The 20,792-nt window shown below is 41.2% G+C and overlaps 1 protein-coding gene across 1 annotated transcript; it reads left to right on the top strand.

The window, feature by feature from the left end:
- The first annotated feature begins 3,074 nt into the window (after window positions 1–3,074).
- DNAAF4 (dynein axonemal assembly factor 4) lies at window positions 3,075–19,698 on the top strand. The gene is made up of 9 exons (XM_006276867.4): window positions 3,075–3,738; window positions 5,751–5,898; window positions 7,534–7,667; window positions 10,363–10,582; window positions 11,696–11,835; window positions 12,964–13,073; window positions 14,835–14,988; window positions 16,029–16,134; window positions 18,976–19,698. Exons 1-9 carry the CDS (start codon window positions 3,616–3,618, stop codon window positions 19,089–19,091), a joined length of 1,251 nt encoding a protein of 416 aa, XP_006276929.1. The 5' UTR covers window positions 3,075–3,615; the 3' UTR covers window positions 19,092–19,698.
- The last annotated feature ends 1,094 nt before the right edge of the window (window positions 19,699–20,792 follow it).

Raw genomic sequence — 20,792 nt, 5'->3', positions numbered from 1 at the left:
GATCTGCCACATAGCCCAGTTGCTCTCTGATTAAGGGTCTATAAAGTGGCAGTCCTTGGTTAATTTACTAAAATTTAAATCAGGATAGTTTATTGAAGGTCTCCTATGAATTATTTTCTTTTTCTTTTTTTTATTTAAAACCTCCAGTTCCCAAGTAAATGGGTTGTTTTTGTTAAATGTTATACATTGGAGATACTTGGTGTAACTAAATTACACAGAAGAAATGCATGTAATCATAATTAAAGCCTGTCCTTCTCAAAATTATACATATATTCCTTATGCAAGGAATAAGTAATGAGTATTTTATCTCTGGTATTTCTCTTTTGATTGTATGGATGTATGCTTTTTTATTTAAACCAGACTGTATCTTGGCAATCTAAAAAGAATGGCAGTGTTCAAGATAGAATTAGGACACTTTTCTTATGAATGAGCCCACCAAGCTCAAGCCATAGCTCTCCAGTGCATAGATTTGAATCGATACATATTTTATTTTTGCATATTTCAATATAAATTTCAGCATAAACACTGCTAGGCAACAAAACAAAGCAAAACCTCTTCATTTTTCCACTGCTCCAGGATACATAGGTAAGACTCTTTAAAAAATATTTTAATTTACCTCTCTTATACCCAGCTTGTTATATATTTGAACACATAACAAGAATCATTTTATTTTTCCCATATTGCTCTGTGGTAGGGAAGTATTTCCATTCCTGGTGTGAAGCTAGGGAGCAGAGGGCATAGACAGAATAAACATCTTATTTTGTTCCTGTTCATGTCAATGGGAAAACACCCAGTCAGTGTTATACTGTAATGCTATTAAGTGATGTGCCAAAGGCCATATGACAGAAACTTTCATGTGCGTCTAAATAACCTTTTTTTTTTAAAGAGTGACATAGGAGTTTAAGTCTTGTTGACTTACAATGAAAACTTTTACCTTTGCAGCACACTGATTATTATTTTATCCCAGAACCATTAATTTAAATCTGATCTCCCAGATTTCAGTCCACTGTCTTTTTCCAGGCAAGAATCTGCTGATGTTGACAAGTTGGGGGGCAGAGGAGATGGTTCCCAGAAAGTTCCCATTAAGATGTTCTTGCTCTTCAAAATTATTAGAACCCTTGCTATACCCGATTATGTCGCTAAAATAAACAACCATATGTAGCTTTCATAAGGTGTTTGCTATTTGAACAGTGCTTTGAAAAGATAAATGAGCAAAAATGCTAGAAAATGAAATCTGGTTATCCCCCACAGACACTAACTTAACATCTAAAGTGAAAAAAGAAGAAATTCAAGCTTGTGTGTGCAGGGCTGCTCAGTTTCTCTAGGTCACATTAGAAAGATGCATCAAAGAAAGACTTTTTGGGTTCTTTTCTATTTTTGTAACTAGTTCCAGATAACTGTATACTCCTAAAACATAGCCAAGTGGTGGCAAATCCACAGAGCATGAGTTTCTCTAACGTGTTTGGTTTGACTTCCAAGGGACATTGGCCGGATTTAGTTTTTCCTTCTGATTACCTTCCTTCCATTGTTTTGGCAGTGACCGTGTTGCTGTTTTGTTTGTATGTTTGAAGAAGCTCTAGCAACAGTTCACAAATTATCTCCTGAATTTATGAAAGACAGAATGCAAAATAGACTACTGAAGCCCATATCTGGAATTGCAAGTATGACCTAATTACCTTTAGAGGACATCTGGAAGTTTCAGTGTATCACTAGATCTATTCTAACTGCTTGATAGTTTTAGTCTCCCCCTTCCTTCCCCCACTCCTCAGTATTTATAAAACTAACAACAGTCTGTCTGTTATGGAAACATACTTGGGATAAGAAGAGCTGCATTCCATCTGATGCCGCTTAAAGTGCAAGTGATGAAAAGCAAAACTCTGCCTGATCTTATTATCTTTGTAAGCAAGTTAACCCACATCTGCTGTAGGATTGTATTTGTCAATTCACCTTGACTATAGTAGTATAGAAAGTATAAAAATAAAAATATAAACGTATTTATAAAAACAAAATATTTTCCATAGACTTTGTAACTAATATTGTAGTCTCATGGTAAGGTCTGGGGTTTTGTTACTGTATAATAGACTGTTTCCATATGGCATACGAGCTGAATAAGGCATTGTTTTTCAAACTTCCTAAAATCACCAGACTTGTATACAATTTCTTCTGCTATGGAACATGTAGCCCTCACTCCGCAGGCCACGTGAGCTGATGTGGAGCTAGGCAAAGGGGTCTCCCAGCCACAGGAGCCTGCTTCTTGCTGATACCAGCATCAAGGCCCCATTAGATCTACTGCACAATCCAACAGTCATGCCTCCTGGGGGGAGGTGTGATTGTGTGGATCACACATTAGATCCAATTATGCTTTTACCTGGTGTAGGGGGGTCCTCAGTTGCAACAATGGGGATCCAAGGCAGTGGTTCCCACCCTTCTTTTTCCATGCCATGCTGCTGGGAGTAGAGTGCAGCAGTGGCCTGGGGGCGGGAACTCGCAGCACTAGGCATTGCTAATCTTTTCTGTGTGGTGCTGCTGGCATTGCCCCCATGACCCTCATTTGGGTCATGATCTGGGGTTGTGAACAGCTGATTTAAGGCCTCAGTCTTTTAACTGGTCCTGCATGGGAACATGGATCCACCTGCATGAAGTTTATTGTAGGATTTGTTTAATCTAGACTCTAATCCTCAAAACACTTTTTATTTCCCTCACAATTATATGCTTTGAAAAGACACAAATCTCACTCTGCTGCAAGAGAGGCTTGAACAGAAGAATTGGAAAAAACATTGGGATGTCTTTAGATCAGTATTCTTACGTAATGTGTCCCAAAGCAATTTCCAGTTGCTTTCCAAGGACTGGCATATGTAGCTTTTGTACACATTTAAAACAAATACGAAATAAAATACGTTACCCCTAGTCAGCCCCTTCATGTGGTGTAGGGGGACCAAAGGGCAGGGGGACAAGGTGGATATTTCAGGTCCCTTTGCATTTTTTGCATGTAGATTCCTGCACAGCTGATCCAGTTTGTCCTTGGACTCATCAGCTGAGAAAAGCCGAGTCAGGCACGGCTCCAGCTCCTAGGGCACTGCGGAGGAAAACGGGCCGAGCTGGGCCGGGGAATGGAGCTGCCCTGGGAGCCGGGCTCCACCACAACCTGGAGGGAAGCGCTGCGGTGCGGCCCGAGCCCTGCTCCTGGGTGCTGCCGAGCCGGTCCGGACGCGGCAGCGGGGGCTGCAGTGCTTTCAAACGTGGCGCCTGGGGCTGGCTCTCCACAATTCTGCGCTCTGCCTCCAATCCAGCTCGGGCCGCGGGAGCTCTCAGAGAGAGAAGCGCGTCATGTGTGACCCGCCCCGTGCGCGGTGACGGGGACTACCGGGCAGCGCCGGCACCACGAGCCCCTTCGTGCGCGCGCTCCCAAGTGCCCCCGCCAGGCCCTGGAGACTGCGCGTCCTAGCATGCACCGCGCCCCAGGGGGCGGGGCTACGTGGAGCGATATCCCAGCATGCAGCGGCCCCGACAGGGAGCTCCGGCTGGGGACAGCCCCGGAAGTGTTCGTGGGAGCGTAGTGGAAGTTGGGGCCTCTCCTAGCAACGTGGAGAGCGCCCTTAGCAACGCCCGCGCGCCATGCCGGTGTGGCTGCGGGACTACAGCTGGCGGCAGACGGACGCCGCCGTGTACGTGTCGCTGTCGCTGCGCGGGGTCCGCGTCGCTCCGGCCAACATCTTCTGCACCGACCAATACCTGAAGGTGGGGCGGCCTGAGCGGGCCCTACCCTCCCGTCCCCTCGGCGGCCTCAGCGAGGTCTCCCGTCCCAACGCTGCCGGCCGGAGCCCCAGTGGGCCGCGTGCGGGAGGAGGCTGGACCCTCCCCGAGCTTCCCCGGGCGGTGCCTCGCGGAGCCCGCAGGCCCCGAGGCGACCGCGAGCTCCAGGCGCGGCCTGCCCGCCCGCCCTGTAAGGGGGAGCAGTGATGACTTGACGGGGGTCATGGGTAGATCTAGGATTTTGAAAAGGGGAGGGGGCAGATGGTGCCGTGCAACATCATCACGTATAAAACAACACATTTTTTTCTCTAGGTAAAAAGAAACGAGAAGCTTTATTAACCTGCTAGGTGTCTAGAGCTGTGTTGTTTTGTTTGAGGGAAGCAAAAATGAATGCAACTTAATTGGAACCTGCACTAATTTGCTAGAAGATACATCGGGTTTAAAAAACACAATGAAGTAGGCAAAAGATATTAGTCTCATTGTCCATTATAGTGAAATGGCAATCTCTTCATTCATAAAACAGAATCTAGCTTTCCCAAACATTTTGACAGTGCCTCCAACTCTTTACTGTCAATCGTTTCCACACGAGTTGATGTTCACCTGGTTAATGTTAATGTTATCACACCTAAGTTGAGGATTTTAGCTGGAACTGAAGTCAAGACAGGGCTCTGAAACGGAAGAGATTTTCCCAGGAATGGCTAATAGACTACAGGAGAAAGGGCAGTTTGATTAACAGAACATCAAAACCCTTAAAAAGGAGAGGGTCATGGGCACCTGAGATGAGCAGGAATTGGGTACACCTGGGAATTTCAACCTTTTTTACTAAGTGTACCCCCAGGGTACGAGTGGCAGAGCAGCGGCAGCTCAGTGTCTGTGCGGCCCTGCTCCTGTGAGGCAGCAGCATGGGATCTCTGCTTGGCCCTGTGTTCTCTTTGAGACTTGCAAAGTACCCCCAGGTGTATGTGTACCCCTGATTGACAGCCCCTGGGGTACACTATAATGATCCATGAAGTCAATTGACTACCTCAGCACTTCCTAAAGAGGAATGCTGCTTTTCCTCTCAGGGGGAAGGTTTTACAGTTTAAGCAGAGCAACTGCACCCCACCCCACATCTGCACCTGGAAGGGGAGTAATCTCTGACCCACATCAGGTGATTGGAGCCAGGAAATGAAGAGAGCAAGATATTTATTTTTCTTTTTATTATTGGCCTTGATCATATACAGGTTTAACTCGGGATTCTGGGCAAAATTAGATTAGCCAGTAATTTGTAATCCATTGGCCAAATTCTGTTCTTATTTGCAGCTGTAGTACTGAGGGACAGAATCTGGTGCCTAACGCACTATGTCCTTGAAAATCCCCTTTTCTTTACTACAAAGGTAAACCGATTACAATGTTGTCACATAATAATGCAAAACTATATACATAGTTTTATCTTCTGTTAAACATGTTTTTTTAAATGTATCTGACAGTGTCCCTATGGGGTTTTTATGCTTAGATGTATAGGTTTTGTGCATTATTGGCTGCAGTTTTTTATGACTAAAGTATGACTGGAATAAATTGTGAAGCAGTGACTCAGCCTATGTTTGTATAATAGTATACCTATAGTGTCATAGTAATACTACTAGTTGCTGGTGTTGATACCATGAGTATTTGCTGGCATATACTGATTTGTATTGTCACTGCAGCAATAATTTATCCGTTGTTACTCAGCATTTCCCATTGCACAATAAAAATATAGCATGTTTTAAATGCTAATCTTTGATACTTATATAATGAGTTAGATTAAGCTACTACAAACAATCTCTTTCAGAGAAAATTACATTCTTGTTAGTAGATTATCTTTCATGAGCTGTTGTGGTTTTCTTGGTACTTATGAGGAAACATTTGCTAAACATCTAAAATATTCAGTAGGGAGTTAGTTGTTTAATGAGTGTTTTAAGAAACTTTTACATATATATTTTATAAAAAACAAATACATGTTTATATTTATTTTATAGGTAAATGTCCCTCCATTTTTATTTGAAGCCATTCTATATGCTCCCATTGATGATACCAGTAGTACAGCAAAGATTGAGAATGGATCAGTTTTCTTCACTTTATATAAAAAAGAAGCAGCCACCTGGGAATCCCTGGTTATGGAAAATAGTAAGTTCTCTGCTGTGAAATGTAGCTCACACTACTTGTGTAATAGTGTTTGGGGGATTGTGGCATGGCAGTGGCAGATGTGGGGGTTTGTACTGGCTGTGAGAGAGGGTCCTTGGGAGCCCATGAGGTGTGCAGACCGTGTGACATGTGACCAGTGTGGCATGCAGCCCCTAGTGTCACTGAAGCTGGACAGCCCTGAGTTATGTAATAAATAAATAAAAATAAAGTACATCAAATCTTTTCTCCTCAAGAATTTATGTAAAATGATTTTATAGTTGGCTGTATATTACTACTGTTGGAGCCAAATTGGTTATTTCCAGTGTTATGTAAATTCCCCAGAAACAAAAAAAAGATGACAGCAGAAGATATAGTTATCCAAGTAAGCAGAGGCCAGAGTGACTTGTTCTTTTGCAGTGTCTTTTGTTGCAGCAGTAATTTTTGCAATAACATTGAACAGTCACAAAAATAGAAGTAAATATCTATGCAAAAATGTGTTAGGTTGGACTTAAGGAGAAAGATCTGTGCCTGCCATGTTAAATACATGGGTAATACATCCAAAGAGTACGTTATAGTTTTACGTTTTGTTTTTTAAAAAACATCCATACACAGCCAGTCTTGTGTGCTCCTTTCATGAACCTCAACCCTGAATGAACACATTAACAACACACAGCAACAAAATTCATATAACTTTTATGAGAAACAGATTGACCCAGACAACTAATTCTTGCCCTGTAGCAACATGTCGAGAACAACCAGAAATCCATGCAATGTAGTTATAGTAAATATCTGGAATATTCTCTGCCATTGTGAGAAAACATTTTATTAAGTTAACTTAAAAAAAAAAAAAAAAGTGTGGCTCTTCATTGCCAGCTTAATGAAAATGCATATTATTATCATCACTTCAGGTTTATTTATGGCTGTATAAAGCTCAAATAAATGGGTATATTTGAACAGAAAAGAATAAGTAATGGACAGTCATTCTACACTGATCATTAGACATGCATGGATTTCAAAAATAAATGTTTGTTGAACAGCTCTGGTTTGTTTTGAATGTTAGAATTATTTCATATCCATATTCATATATGTCTGAAGCCCATAAGCCTCCTTTATGTCGTCTATGTGGTAAAATTTATGGGTAGCACCAGTGTAAAAATTAACATTTGATGTGTGCAATATGTGAAATAAAGAACCTAGGTTTTTTGGGGGTTTTAGATTAGAAACCTTACTTCACTATTTTTTGTTACTTTTGATTTGTTTCCTCTTTTGTATTTCTGATATTTTGGACAATTAAGTTCACTTTGTATTTTCTGTTTCACTTTGTCGGTCTTGTTCTGTATACTGTTCAGGTACCCAGCTCTGTAGAATATATTTAATAGGGCTAAGAAAAACTAAACACTTCTACTGATCATAAGTCTTGTACACCTTACCCCTAAAAACATAAATGTAATGCCTATGTAAAGCCAATGTTGCTTCTTTTAAAAGTAAGTTTGAGAGAAGACTGCCTCTTGGGAATCTGCTGACTTACATTTTACCAGCCTGACTCAGATCCATTGATGAGAAAAATCCTGTCTTCCTAAACACAGTAAATAACATATAAATCTTAGTCCTAAATTACTACAAATGGTTTTCTTCCAGCTGACAAGGAAAAAATGCAGAAAATAAGAGAGAATGCTGTCCTAAAAGCCCAAGAGAAGGCAAAAAAGGAGATGAAAGCAAAAGCTGTTAAAAAACAAGAACATAAAAAATATGCGTTGGAGGCCACAATGAAGGTAAATTTATTTGTGACCTTAGATAAATAAATATAAGAAAAATAATTGTCAACCAGCCTCATAGTTGTTTGGTTAAATATGCTGCTTAAAATATCAAAACCACTATAATGTATTACTGGATGTGGAGAGGAGGAATTTCTGACTATAGTCCCCTTATCAAAAAAAAGATCCAAGATCCTCACTAGTGAAGCAGCTATTAGAGCTGGTGGGAATTATGTGGCTGATATCACATCTGTTTCTTCTTCTCCAGCCAAATTACTGCCAGCCTATTTGCAGCTGGGTTGACTGTGGGAAGCCCTTAATACAAGTGCAGAGTCAGGTTTCATCTCTTTCTTTTGAGGTGTAGTGAGCTGCATCACTCCTTTCCTTGTACATTTGTTATACTGCCAGTCATGGGGAGATCCAGGATTTTGTAAAGGGGTGTGTGGGAGCAGTGACAGGCACTGCAGGGATCCCTGCACCTTTGTTTCCAACCTTCTGACTTGGCAGCTGGGGCAGGTAGACCCCCCCCCCCAAGGGAGAAGCAACTGGTGACTTTTTTTTGCTTGTTTTTGGCTTTTTTTTTTTTTAAAGTCCATTAATCAGGTAAGAACCTTCCCTTCCTTACCTCTTCCCCTCTGTGCACAGCAGCACATCTCTTTTCCTCCCTTGCCCACTGCTGCTGTTCTCTCTCGCTGCTGTGGGGGTGAGGGTAGGGGAGGGAAGCTTCAGCACTGCTCCTGCCCTACTCCAGCCAGGCTTAAATCAGAAACAGCAGATGCAGATGGATTCCCTTCCCCATGTGTACCTGGGAAACTGAACAAGGAGGAAGAACTTGCCTGACACTGCCTCCATCCCTGGCTGAATCAGGCTCCCCACCTCTGTTCCCAGGGCAGCCAGGGACAGCGATGAATGGGGAAGAGGAAAGGAGATGCTGCTGAGGTGAGTGGAAAAGAGGAATGAGTTTTACCTTATTTGGGGACTTAAAAACATAAAGAGCCCCTGGCAGCTGCTCATGTGGCATTGTCAATTGAAAGAAGATGCTTCTGTGCCACTGCACCCTCTCTGGATCTGCAGCTGCTGCTAGACATGGGTATTGTACCCAAGAAGAAGTTGAAGTACAGATGTGGTTGTCAGCATTCTCAATATAAATTGATCTTTTTGTTGAGGAGATTCAGAGAAGAGGTTGGCAGTTGGAAGGGAATTGGGACTGCAGTCATTTGACACAGCATGAAAAAGCTAAAGCTACTTCTTTGTATTGATTAAGCAACATGGACTCTTGAAACATTTTATTCACATTTGTGTTGGAATATCATGCTGGCAATTTTCAAATATCACTTGTTTCCACTGCTAGTTGTTTACGTCCATTCCTGAACACCTCCATGTACAGAAAATGCTTATTTTATAAGCAAGATTTTTATTCGCTCATTTTTCTTTTGTGTGCCATGCTTGCTGACTACTTGAGATAACTTGAGTCAAGTAACAGTTCAGTCAGGGATGATTCTGGCACGGACCAGGGGGTTGGACTAGATCGGTGATACCTAGACTTTTTGCCCTGCAGGCTTAATGGGCAGTGCCAAGTCCAGCCATGGGCTGGATCTGGCACAGTGTTGACAGACAGAACTCCTTCCAGTCACGGGTGGGTGCACAGCCCAATCCTGATCCATCTGCTGGTGGGGGCAGGGAGCAGGCTGGTTCCCAGTTGGATGAGTGGAGAGGAGAGTGGGGGGAATGGGGCAGAGCAGAGTGGCCCTGATCCAGATGTGTAAGATGGAGATTGGGTCTGGGTTGTTCCTCCCCTATCTGGAAGCCTGTGGGATGGAGTGGGGGAGTAGCCTGGCTTGATCCTGATGTCCAGCTAACAGACCCAGCTCTGAGCCCACTTTGCTGCAATGGCCCAGGTTGGGTTGGACTTGGCTGCACAGAGCTTCTCCCACTTCAGCTGCCAATTCTTCTGATCTGCAGGGATTCCTGTCATGATGATCTGCAGGGATGTCATGATGCTGGATTTGGCCTGTGGGCCAAAAGTTGAGTGCCCCGGGCTAGATGAATGTCTGAGGTCCCTTCCAATTCCACTATTCCATGTATTTTGTTGTTAAGATTACTCATGAAATATAAGAGAACTCTATGGTGTTCCTTCTTCAAATTAATTATTCAGAGCGATGCTACATCTGGGTACTGTTTAATTTGTACAGTAGCTTTTAAAAATACCCTAAGAATGATGTTTACATCTTTTAAAATTGTAGGAATGGTTTTGGTAATGTGATAGCCATGCTACCTGTGTAATAAGGTGTTTTGTTTTTTTTAAATTGTAAGGAATAATTGACCCCAAAATTGTATTTTTTTTTTTTTTTTTTTTAACACTTTGTAAACTGGAATATAGCCAGGATAATGGGGCAAAATCCTTACTTGCATGAATGGTGATACAGAATTCTTTGTAATCATAAGTGACCAGGGCCTAATAGCTCTAGAAGCACAGAATTCCTGAATATCTTGCTAGAGCCATGGTCTCTTATTGAAACAAAGATGGAATTGGTGCTACTGTCAAAGAACAACCAGGTCCCATGATGCTTCCTTCCCAAACATGTCTGCTCTCTCATATTAGCAACAGTGTTATGCTCGGAATATAGGCTTGGAAACTAATGATGTCACTTATCTCTCTTCCTCTAATTTTCTCCAAGTATGATGTATGTTCACTCCTCTGTAATTCAAACAGCTAGAAGAAGCAGAGAGAAAAAGAATTGAAGAGCTGAAAGAAGAAGAGAGAAAAAAGGTTACTGAGGAGCTGGAGATCTGGAAAAATCAGAGAAATGAGAAACAGAGAGAAGAGAGAGTGCATCAAGAAAGGAAACAAACAGAAAAGAAAAACCAAAAAATAAATAAAAGTATGGCTCTGAGGGAAGGAACTCACAAGGATACAAGTTTACCTGCAAAAGGTAATATTAGAGGAGTAATGTTTTTGTCTCTATTTCCAGGCTAAATGTAATTCCTAAATGTTTCTAGGCATTTTTAGTGTATTTTGTCTTTGTTCCATGCTGAACCAGTTATTCTTCTTTTTGACTACAGATGTTTTTGTTTCTTGTTTACTTTCACTTAATATGTTGAGCTTATATATAAGACATCTTAGCTGCCATTGAAATCTTTTGAGAACTGTATGTATGACGAAGGGTAAATTATAGTTCTCAGTTCTCCCCCTTTCTTTTCCTTTTTTGGAGCTTTCTTTCTCTGTCAGCATAATGTGGTAAGAGGTTTTTTACCAAGAGAAAGTGTTGGCATTATCCTCCATTATTCTCTTCAGAAAAGTGAACTAAAACAGATTTATGAATATTTAAAATTTGAATACATAACTTTTATGCTTCTAGTTTTTACACCTAGAGCTCAGTTCAGTTTTTCTGGACACCTTATATTCAAGCTATTACCACTTATGAAATATGTCATTTTTGTAGTCTTGGGTGTTACAATGAGTGGCACAAGCAGTATTAGTTGCTTACAGCCAATAAGTTAAGAGATATATATAAAAATGTTCTTTATAATGTTTTTAGAGAACTTCAGCATCAAACACAGTATGCAAAACAATAACATGCTTTTTCTGTAATATTGATTTGTTGTTTCTCTCATTAACAGAGAAACAATTTCATGCTGAAGCACCTCAAGACCATTAAACGATATGCAGTTTAATGTGTGCTTCAAAATGATTGGGTAACTCTACAGATACCTTTCAGTGTAATCATAATTTTCCAAAGTTTTAATCTTTTCCTGTATCTGATATCCACATTAAAGCTAAAATACATTAATAGGAAATGCAGTATGTATAAAGGTTTTGTACCTTCTGGATTTACTTGTCTGATGATATCATTAGCAAACATCTTTAATAAAATTGCATGATTAAACGTTTTTAGAACTACTTTCTCAAAAAAAAACAACAAAAAAACCCAGGCAAACAAACAAAAGCCTGTAGGTATACATCTAACTTGTACTTCAAAATGTGATTAGAGAACAAGAAAGAGAACTTATCTTTACTTTTCTATATACCATTTCTGTTCTTGCAGTTACAGGAAATATATTTTCAGAGAAGTTGAAAGAGGAGTCTTTCCCTGCTCCTCGAACTGCTGGTGGTATTAAAATCAACTTTACACCTCGGGTCTTTCCTACAGCTCTCAGAGAATCCCGAGTAGCAGAAGAGGAGGAGGTATGGATGTTTTTAATTTTTTAGGGGTTTTTTTTTGTTGTTTTTTGTGCTATTCTTTCATGATGAGTGACTGAAATCTGTGGAATTCAGTCCTCTATTGTCTTATTAAACTGAGTAAAACTACCAAAATACGAGTAACGATATGGTTGGTGATGGAAGTTAAAATGGGAGAAATCTAGTTGTTCTTACTTCTCATTTAGATACACCTTGGGGAATTATGTAATTATGCAGCTGCACAATTGTGTGCATAAAACAAATGACTGTGCATAACTGCATAATTTAATCAGGGCAGGTTCTGCATCCAGCTCTTGTGGAGGCACCAAGTGTGGTGGTGTGTGAGTGGACAGCTAGGAAGTGGGGAGAGGAGCTCCTGCCTGCAGGAGACCAGGCAGGGCAGGGCGGTAGATTTATTTTGGAGGGGGGGACCTGCCACATGCCACTGTTTTCCCCCAGAGGCTATACTTGGTGGCACAGAAATGGCCTGGCCAGCCTGCTGGCATGAACTTTCAACACAAACCAGGCTGGCTCTGTGCCAGCATGTGGGGCTCATGGCACTAGGTGGGAGCCATGTACCATTGGGCCAGGCTGGTCGGCTGTGCGCCTCCATGTGGGGCTTCCAGCATTCCAGTGGGAAGCTGCACGTGGAGGCATGGAGCCAACCTGGCCCAATGATGCACACCTCCGTGCCTCCACATGTGGCTTCCCACTGGAGTGCTGGAAGCCTCACTTGGAGGCAGCAAGTCCTCTCAGCCTGATGATGCACAGCTCTTGTCTGCAGTGCTGTGAGCCACATATGCTGGCATGGAGCCTGCCTGGTTTGGTTCGAAGGTGCAGGCCAGGCTAGTCCAGGTTGACTGTGTATTGCCATATGTAGCCCCCGGGACTCGGTGCATAATTTTGAATTTTTCTGCACATAATTCCCTGGGGTGTATTTAGAAACAAAATATACAGGAAGTCTTGCAGCTTTTCTTTTCTTGAATTACTAACCACGCATGTCTACCAAATATGGGATAACTAAGTCATACTTGAAGGAGTGAGTGAAAGGATTGAAAACAAAATAAAAACAAACATGAAAAAGTAATTCTTATAGAAACCATGCTTACATGTTGTGTACACGTGTTATCATAGTGGCTGTATAAGCAAGCAGAGGCTCGAAGAGCAATGAACGCTGACTTTTCTGAGCTTGATGACTTAAAAGAAGAGGAGAAAAACCCAGACTGGTTAAAGGATAAAGGAAAGTGAGTTAGAACTCATTTCAAGATGTATTTTAAATCAAATAGGAAACATAATTGCATGCTCTTCTATTTTAAAAGTTAAGTAATGATTCTGTTTGCTAGAGCAAGCTGAACCTTTCCAGTTTCCCCTCTAACTTTCCAAGTAAAATGTTTTCTGTTACTGCTTTTCTGCTTATTTTACAAGTAACCAATATATGACCTTATTCAAGATATGAATAAAATTACTTAAAGTAGATGGGTCTTTAATTCTGGAGACATAAAAAAAGGAGTATATGAACTTCAGAAGCTGAAACTAGGCAGATGCAAACTGGACATAAGAAACTAGATCAGGGGTTAGCAATTCCCAGCATTCATACCAGAGCGTGGCATGTAAAGGCATTTTGCTTGGCATGCGTGCCTCCAGGAAGATGGTGGGGAAGAGGCCAGAGCTGCACTGCTACAAGGATTGGGCTTCTCAGAGCTTCTCCACCACCCACCCTGGCACACCAACATCTTACAAGTAGAGATTGCTGATGTGTTTGGCATTCTGTCCAAAAACATTGCCAACCTCTGAACTGGATCCTATTCCAGGTATTACAGGGGTGTAGGTTGTAGCTGTGTTGGTCTAAGGACATAGACAGACAAGGTTCTTTGGGTGAATCTGATATCTTTTATTAGACCAACTTAAATAGTTGGAAAACAAGCAAGTTTTTGGGTTCAAAAACCCTTTGTCAGGCTAGGGAAGCTTCTGCAGTTGGTGTGTGCTCTTCCTGGATGGAATGAATAGTAAAGAAGCCAGAGGCTGGGCTGGTATGCATACAAGATAGGCAGTCAGTGAAAATGTAGATTGTATGCGTACCAGCCCAGCCTCTGGCTTCTTTACTATTCATTCCATCGAGGAAGAGCACGCACCAACTGCAGAAACTTCCTTAGCCTGATGAAGGGTTTTTGAACCTGAAAGGTTGCTTAATAATTGTTTTCCAACTATTTAAGTTGATCTAATAAAAGGTATTAGATTCACCCAAAGAACCTTGTCATTCCAGGTATTAGGCATTTCTGTGATTTTTATTCCTGTCTGACCAAGGCCCTGAAAAACTGTTAAAGCAGAAGATGCTGGATCCTCTTCCTTCTCTTTGCTGCTTTATGAAATCTTTAGGGCTAAGATGAAAGCCTTTTACAAAAGTAGATATTACTTAGGAGCTTGTATGGTATGCAACAGGATTGCAGTTGGAGACTCGGATGCTTAAGTGGAGTGGGATCTAACTCAGTATTTGTTTTTTTCACTGAGGGAAATACTAATGCTAGAATAATATAGAGGTCATGGATTTCTCATTGGTTGTGTTTTTTAAATTAAGATTGGAAAACTGTTCAAAAAAAGGTGTGGGCTTGGTCTAGGAGTTAGCAGGTGAAATCCTATGCTGTCTCATGCAGAAAGGTCAGATTAGGTTGATCATAATTCAAGAAAATTCTGGTTTTAAGAATCTCTCATTGCATGTCTATGTAAATGTGTGCTATTTCTCCACTTCCTTGGTGTGAGTTGTTTTATTTTTATTTACTTTTTTTCCAGGTTGGCTGTTAGTGTGCTGTATTACCAGCATGAAATTACTGTAGAGTAGACTTCATCTCAGTTGCTTACTGTATATGCAAAAATGTCATAAATAATCAGTTTTTAGTGGAAAACTTTAAAAACTTGTTTTAAAATGGTTAATGCAAAATGTTTATATTAGGTAGCCATTTGTTTATCATTGTTTTAAAATCTTTTTTTACTTTTTGTTATGTTTATAGTAAGATGTTTTCAACAGGAAACTATCTTGCAGCTGTAAATGCATATAACTTGGCAATTCGATTAAATAATAAGATTCCAGTACTGTATCTAAATCGTGCTGCTTGCCACCTTAAATTGAGAAACTTGCACAAGAGCATTGAAGATTCATCAAAGGTATAAATAATGTTAAACAATCATGGCTTTCTGTAGTTATCCATTTTCTTATACATGGATAAGTTTTGTTGGTTTTTTTTTTTATACCAGCATGTAGCCAAGAATTAAAAAAAAAAAAAAAAATGGAAATGTAAATAGTCATGGATATTATACTAAGCTGTTAAATTCATACCACCAACATGTTTGAAACCATGTTTTTGATCTTTCAATCTTAGTGATAGTTTAAAACTAAACTGAATTTTAAAAGAGAAATGATTGCCTGATTGTTTCAAAATTTTGCATAATGCAATATAATTGCATAAGAAAGAACTTGATAGGTAGTTAGATCAGTAACTATAATAAAAAAGGAACTTATTCAGGAGTATTTACACTTTTAAAAGATTTTGTTTGCAAAGAATTGTAAAAGAATTGAAGGAATGGATGTTGCAAAAATGCAATATCTTTAAAAAAAATGCTAGAAGTTCTCAATATTTTAGCAACCACGATTTGTGCAAAAATAGAACATTTTTATAATGCTGTTATCTAATAGGGTAGAAGCCACTTTTGTTAAGCCACTATTTTTTCCTTAATATTTAAAAAAAACCCCATGATATGTGAATATTTTGAAAAATTATGTTCCCAAATCAGTATCCTTTTGAATTATTTCCTATATCAGGCTGGAAACTTCTCGTTCTTAGTAACTGTGGTAATACAGCAGAAAAACTGGTCAGTATTTTGTTTGTAGTATGACTTGTACTACTGACTCTCATAATGTATTTGTTGGCTACAAAAAACATGAACACATTGTATGTCTGAGTTCTAGTCTAGATAAGGTTCAGAAACCATACTGTGGCACAATTTATCACTTGTAAAACTATACTTACATTTTTGTTCCTACAAAAGAATGGTGGTGTGCATATCTCAGTGTGATTCTATTTATAACACATACTCACAAAAATAAGCAATAACTTTTAAGTGTATGATTCTATCTAGATATGGGAAATAAGGCTATCAAAAAGTCTAATGATGTATATCTTAAATATGTTTTTTTATTTGTAAAGGCTCTAGACTTGCTGACGCCACCTGTTTCAGACAATGCTAGTGCTAGAGTTAAAGCATATGTGAGACGTGGAACAGCCTTTTGTCAATTGGAATTGTATGCTGAAGGTAAGAATTAAGGTCATACTGCTTCAAAAGCTTATGCATATATTTAAAATTATTCCTTTGATTTGCTTTCTTGAGGACAATGGGGCCACTCTTAAATCTCTTAAGAGATTTATCCTATAGCTCTCATATCTAATATTTAAAGAATGTTTTTGTTTTTATTCTGTTCATGAACAGTGAATAATATAACTGTTGTTTACTCAGAATAATATTTTATCTCTAAAATATTTCGAGAGAGGTAAAAATACATTATATGTAAATATTTGTCACAAAGACCTCAGCAGTATTCTCTCTAAAATATTGCTTTTATTTTGAAATTATAAGGTTAATTTTCCCTGTATTATCTATGTGAAAATATCTGTGCAAGTGCTCATCCATTGAGTTCTCTATTAATACCAGTCTTGTCTTACAAGATACAAAGCAACGTCAGAAATTAAAGACAATACAATTTTAAGTAAACTTTCAAAACCCGACGTTAAAATTATATTATTTTTCTTTAATTCTGATAATGGCTTATCCCTTTGCACCTCTTTGGTCTTTCTCTTAGCACTTCATGTCCAATTGTGACCGTCTAAACTGCTTCCCATTTGCAACTTTTTGTCATCATTTAAAAAAAAAAAAAAATCCCTTTCTTATTAAATTTTAAACTACTCTATTTATGGTTCTCAATTTTCTTTTAATGTTCTCAACTACATGTCACTTTTCAAGCTATGCCTTATATTTTCCCTTTCTGCAAAACTCTGTTCTTCCAGAAACCTTTCCTATGTTGCCTGGATCAATAATTCCTGAATTCTTACATATCTGTCCTACTTGAGTCCCTAATCTGTAATTAAATCTGTAGGGTACAGTATAGATACAAGACTCCATGTACATTGAAGCCTGAAGCTATATACTCTTTAGATAAGGAATGTGTGTAATTGAACAGCATGCTAATGATTTATTAAGTCTTAATAATAATCTAAACTCTTTATCTAGCTGTGTGTGACTTACAAACACACAAATAAATATTTATGTGTAGTTCAGGCTTGTCCAACATGCGGCCCGCCAAGCCGTTTTCTGTGGCCCGCGGTGCTGTGACGGGAAACGAAAGTAAACACTGTTTACTTTCGTTCCCACCCCTTGTCCCTCCCCCGGCCCCTCAGCAGCTTCCCAATGGCTGCTGAAGGGCTGGGGAGGGGACAAGGTTCCCACACGCACCATGTCAGCTTGACGTTGCCAATGCGGTGCGTGTTGGAAGAGGAGTAGCCATGTGCCACTCGGGACAGGATGAGCCCAGCCAGAGCAGCAGGGGCTCAGCTGCACTTTCCCCCTACCTGCGCTGGTCAGTCCCGAGCAGCACACAGCTCCATTGCCGCCTCTGCTGCCTGGTGCCGATTTGGACAGGTCTGCCCCATCCAGAGCAGCACATGGCTGAAGCCGGATTCCCACATGCTGCTAGAGCTGGGAGGAGCCTGGCTGGGTCTGCACCAGCCAGCAGAAGCAGCGGCAGAGCCATGTGCCGCTCAGGACCAACTGGTGCAGGCAGGGGAAAAATGCAGCTGAGTCCCTGCTGCTCCGGCTGGGCTTGTCCTGTCCCGAGCGGCACACGGCTCCGCTGCTGCTTCTGCTGGCCGGTGCAGACCTGGCTGGGCTCCTCCCATCCCCAGCAGCTCATGGGAAGCTGGCTTCAGCCACATGCTGCTCCAGATGGGATGGACCCAGGTGGGTCAGCACCAGCCAGGAAAAGCGGCATGCAGCTGAAGCTGGCTTCCCATATGCTACTGGGAATGGGAGGAGCCTGGCTGGGTCAGCACTGGCCAGCAGAAGCGGCAGCGGAGCTATACGCTGCTTGGGACGGGATAAGCCGGGCTGGAGTGGCAGGGACTCAGCTGCATTTTTCCCCTGCCTGTGCTCATCAGTCTTGAGTGGCACACAGCTCCGCCTCCGCTTCTGCTGGCTGGTGCTCACCCGGCCGGGCTCCTCCCATCCCCAGTAGCATGTGGGAAGCCAGCTTCAGCTGCATGTTGCTTTGGATGGGACAGACCCACCTGGGTCAGCACCAGCTAGCAGAAGTGGCGGCGGAGCTGTGTGCCACTTGGGACTGACCAGTGCAGGTAGGGGGAAAGTGCAGCTGAGCCCCTGCTCCTCTCGCTGGGCTTATCCTGAGGCTCATTTCATGTTTGTAAAATGCTTGGAGAACCCACATAAATGCACTGCATAGAAATGCAAAATATATTTTGACTTATTTGGTTGGCACCTTGGGCTGAGATTTTCAAGGCTGAGTCAAAAGGCCAACTTCCATTAAAATAAATGGGATTTAAAGGGCTCCAAAACTTTTATGACAACTTTGTAACATGCCTATCTACCCCTTTTTGCAAATCTCAGCCATAGTTTGGAAGCTCAGCCAAAGAACATAAGAGCATAAGAAGTGCCATGCTTGATCAGCCCCACCGTCCATCTAGCTCAGTATCCTGTCCTGAACAGTGGCAGAGGTGGACACTATAGAGGGAGAGTGTTGAACTGGTTATTTAGACACATTTCATTGTCACTTCCTGCAACTTCATTGGTGTCAAAGGTCACATGACATCACTTCCTGATGTGATACCACTTCCTGTGAGGTCTTTGAATATGGCTCGCTGGGTGATAAAAAGTTTGTGATCTGGCCTCACATTCAAAAAGGTTGGACACCCCTGGTATAGTTGAAGTTAAAGGTAACATTTTGTTTTGATCCATATTGCCTTCTGAAATTGAACCCTTTACCTTGATGTGCATATATTTAAGATATAGTTTCTTTCAACTAGCTGGTAAAAACTATTAATACTCTAAGCAACAAAATGTATAATGTGCTTGCTCTATTACTGTTAGGTCTCCAGGATTATGAAGCTGCTCTCAAAATTGATCCTGCAAATGAGCTTGTAGCACAAGATGCTGAGAAGATTCGGCATATAATTCAAGGAACTCAACAACAACAAGATTCTTAAGCAAACCGTCATACTGATTCCAGACTTTATTATTAACCAGGACTAAGGAAAAATGGTGATTCAAATTCTGCTTGAGCCAGTGAAGGCAGAAACTGCTTTGTTGCTATATTTATCCCAATGATAAGACTGGGTAAAAAACAGGTACACTTCATAAGAGTTGCTATAAATTTAGTAAATATAGCAATAAGAGAAATGATAACATGCATTTAATTTTTCTTACCCGTTTTCCAGTACTGTATTTGTTTCCCTTTATGAAATACTGTCTGACCTGAATAACAGAACATAGTTTTCTGTAGTTAATTTTACACATATAGCTAACTAAATTAGGTATCTGTTGGGAAATTTCTAGCATGGGTAAAACAACTTCTGTAGTTACTCTTGGTCAGCATTGTTACCCGTGTTTATAGGAATGTGCTAATGTAAATAGAGTCATTAGAAAACTTATATTTTTCACTGGAAAGTTTCTCATTTTATTTTTCATAGGACTGGAAATTTGTTTTCACATTGTATATAAAATTACAAAAAAATTAAAAACATGCTATTAAAAAATGTTTTCTGACTTGGGTGCTGTGAAGTTAAGCCACAAAATAAATTGCCTGAATCTTTACAGCTGTCAAGCATTTGCATCTCCTACTAACATTGTCAGCGTGCCTGTCCTGGGTACCTGTTTCTCTTGTAGCTCCCCCAATTCCCGCCTGCCACGACTTGATCTAAATGCAAATTTGGGGGGGGAGGAAGAGGTGTTAGACACCGGTACCGCGGTAAGGAACACGCTAGCCAGATCTTAGTCCAGAGTGCTTTATTATTATTAGCCTGTGATGCGCTCTTTCTCTCGGAACAGTCAACAAGGAGATCGCCATGTGGGTCCTTGCTGTCTGTCTGTCTCCACCGGTAAGGACTACTGGTTAATTGGATGATCAGCTGCTAATTGCCTTGTTAGCAGCTGATTAACGCTGACACCGGGATTCCCCGGCTGCGGCGCGTGCCGGCATGTGAAGCGTGGCTTAGTCGGTTTCCCTTTCTCTTTCTTTTACTTTCTCTCCTCTCTGTCTCCCTTCACCGTCCGGTGAGGGATCGGGGTTACTGTGTCTGCACGGCAGGATCGGGTGCTCCCTCGCCCTCTGTCTCTCTACTCTTCTCCCCACGCTTGGGGAATCCTACCATGCTGAGTCCCAGGAGCTGCGGGGGTTTCTGTGCTGCTGCTCCATTTATGACTCACCACAGAGGCCGTCTCTCCAGGTAGGACATGATCCGGGAGGGGGGGGCGTATCGATTTTTTTCCCCTCCCCAAATCCCTTCGTTGTTGGGGAGTGCGTCCCTGTCTCCTGGACTCTCTCAGAATTCCTCGCCGTAGGTCTCTCTCTCGTTCCTCTCAATGGGTAAGTGCCCGAAGGCAACCTCGGGAAGTTTCCTCCCCCTCTTTATTTCTCATTCCTGGGTCCTCATTGGCTGCTTGGGGGATTACATTTCCCATTTCCTGGATGTTCTCATCTCCGGCAGCTGCTACCCCATCTTAGTAACCGAGTCGCAGCTGCAACACTGTTACAAACATCAATAAGATTTTGTTTAGTGTTTTGCATCCCTGAAAATCAGGTCATCTGTTTGGGTGCATGAGTTCAGGCATCCCATTTAAAAATCTTTGCTCTGGGGTATTAATGTAGTCCTTATAAAAGCAATATATTTTTTTTTAATGTTAAATAA

Source organism: Alligator mississippiensis, chromosome 11, assembly GCF_030867095.1.
Source record: "Alligator mississippiensis isolate rAllMis1 chromosome 11, rAllMis1, whole genome shotgun sequence".
Lineage (NCBI taxonomy): Eukaryota > Metazoa > Chordata > Crocodylia > Alligatoridae > Alligator > Alligator mississippiensis.
The sequence above is the reverse complement of the archived record's forward strand: the minus strand, read 5'-3'. Positions and strand labels throughout refer to the sequence as shown.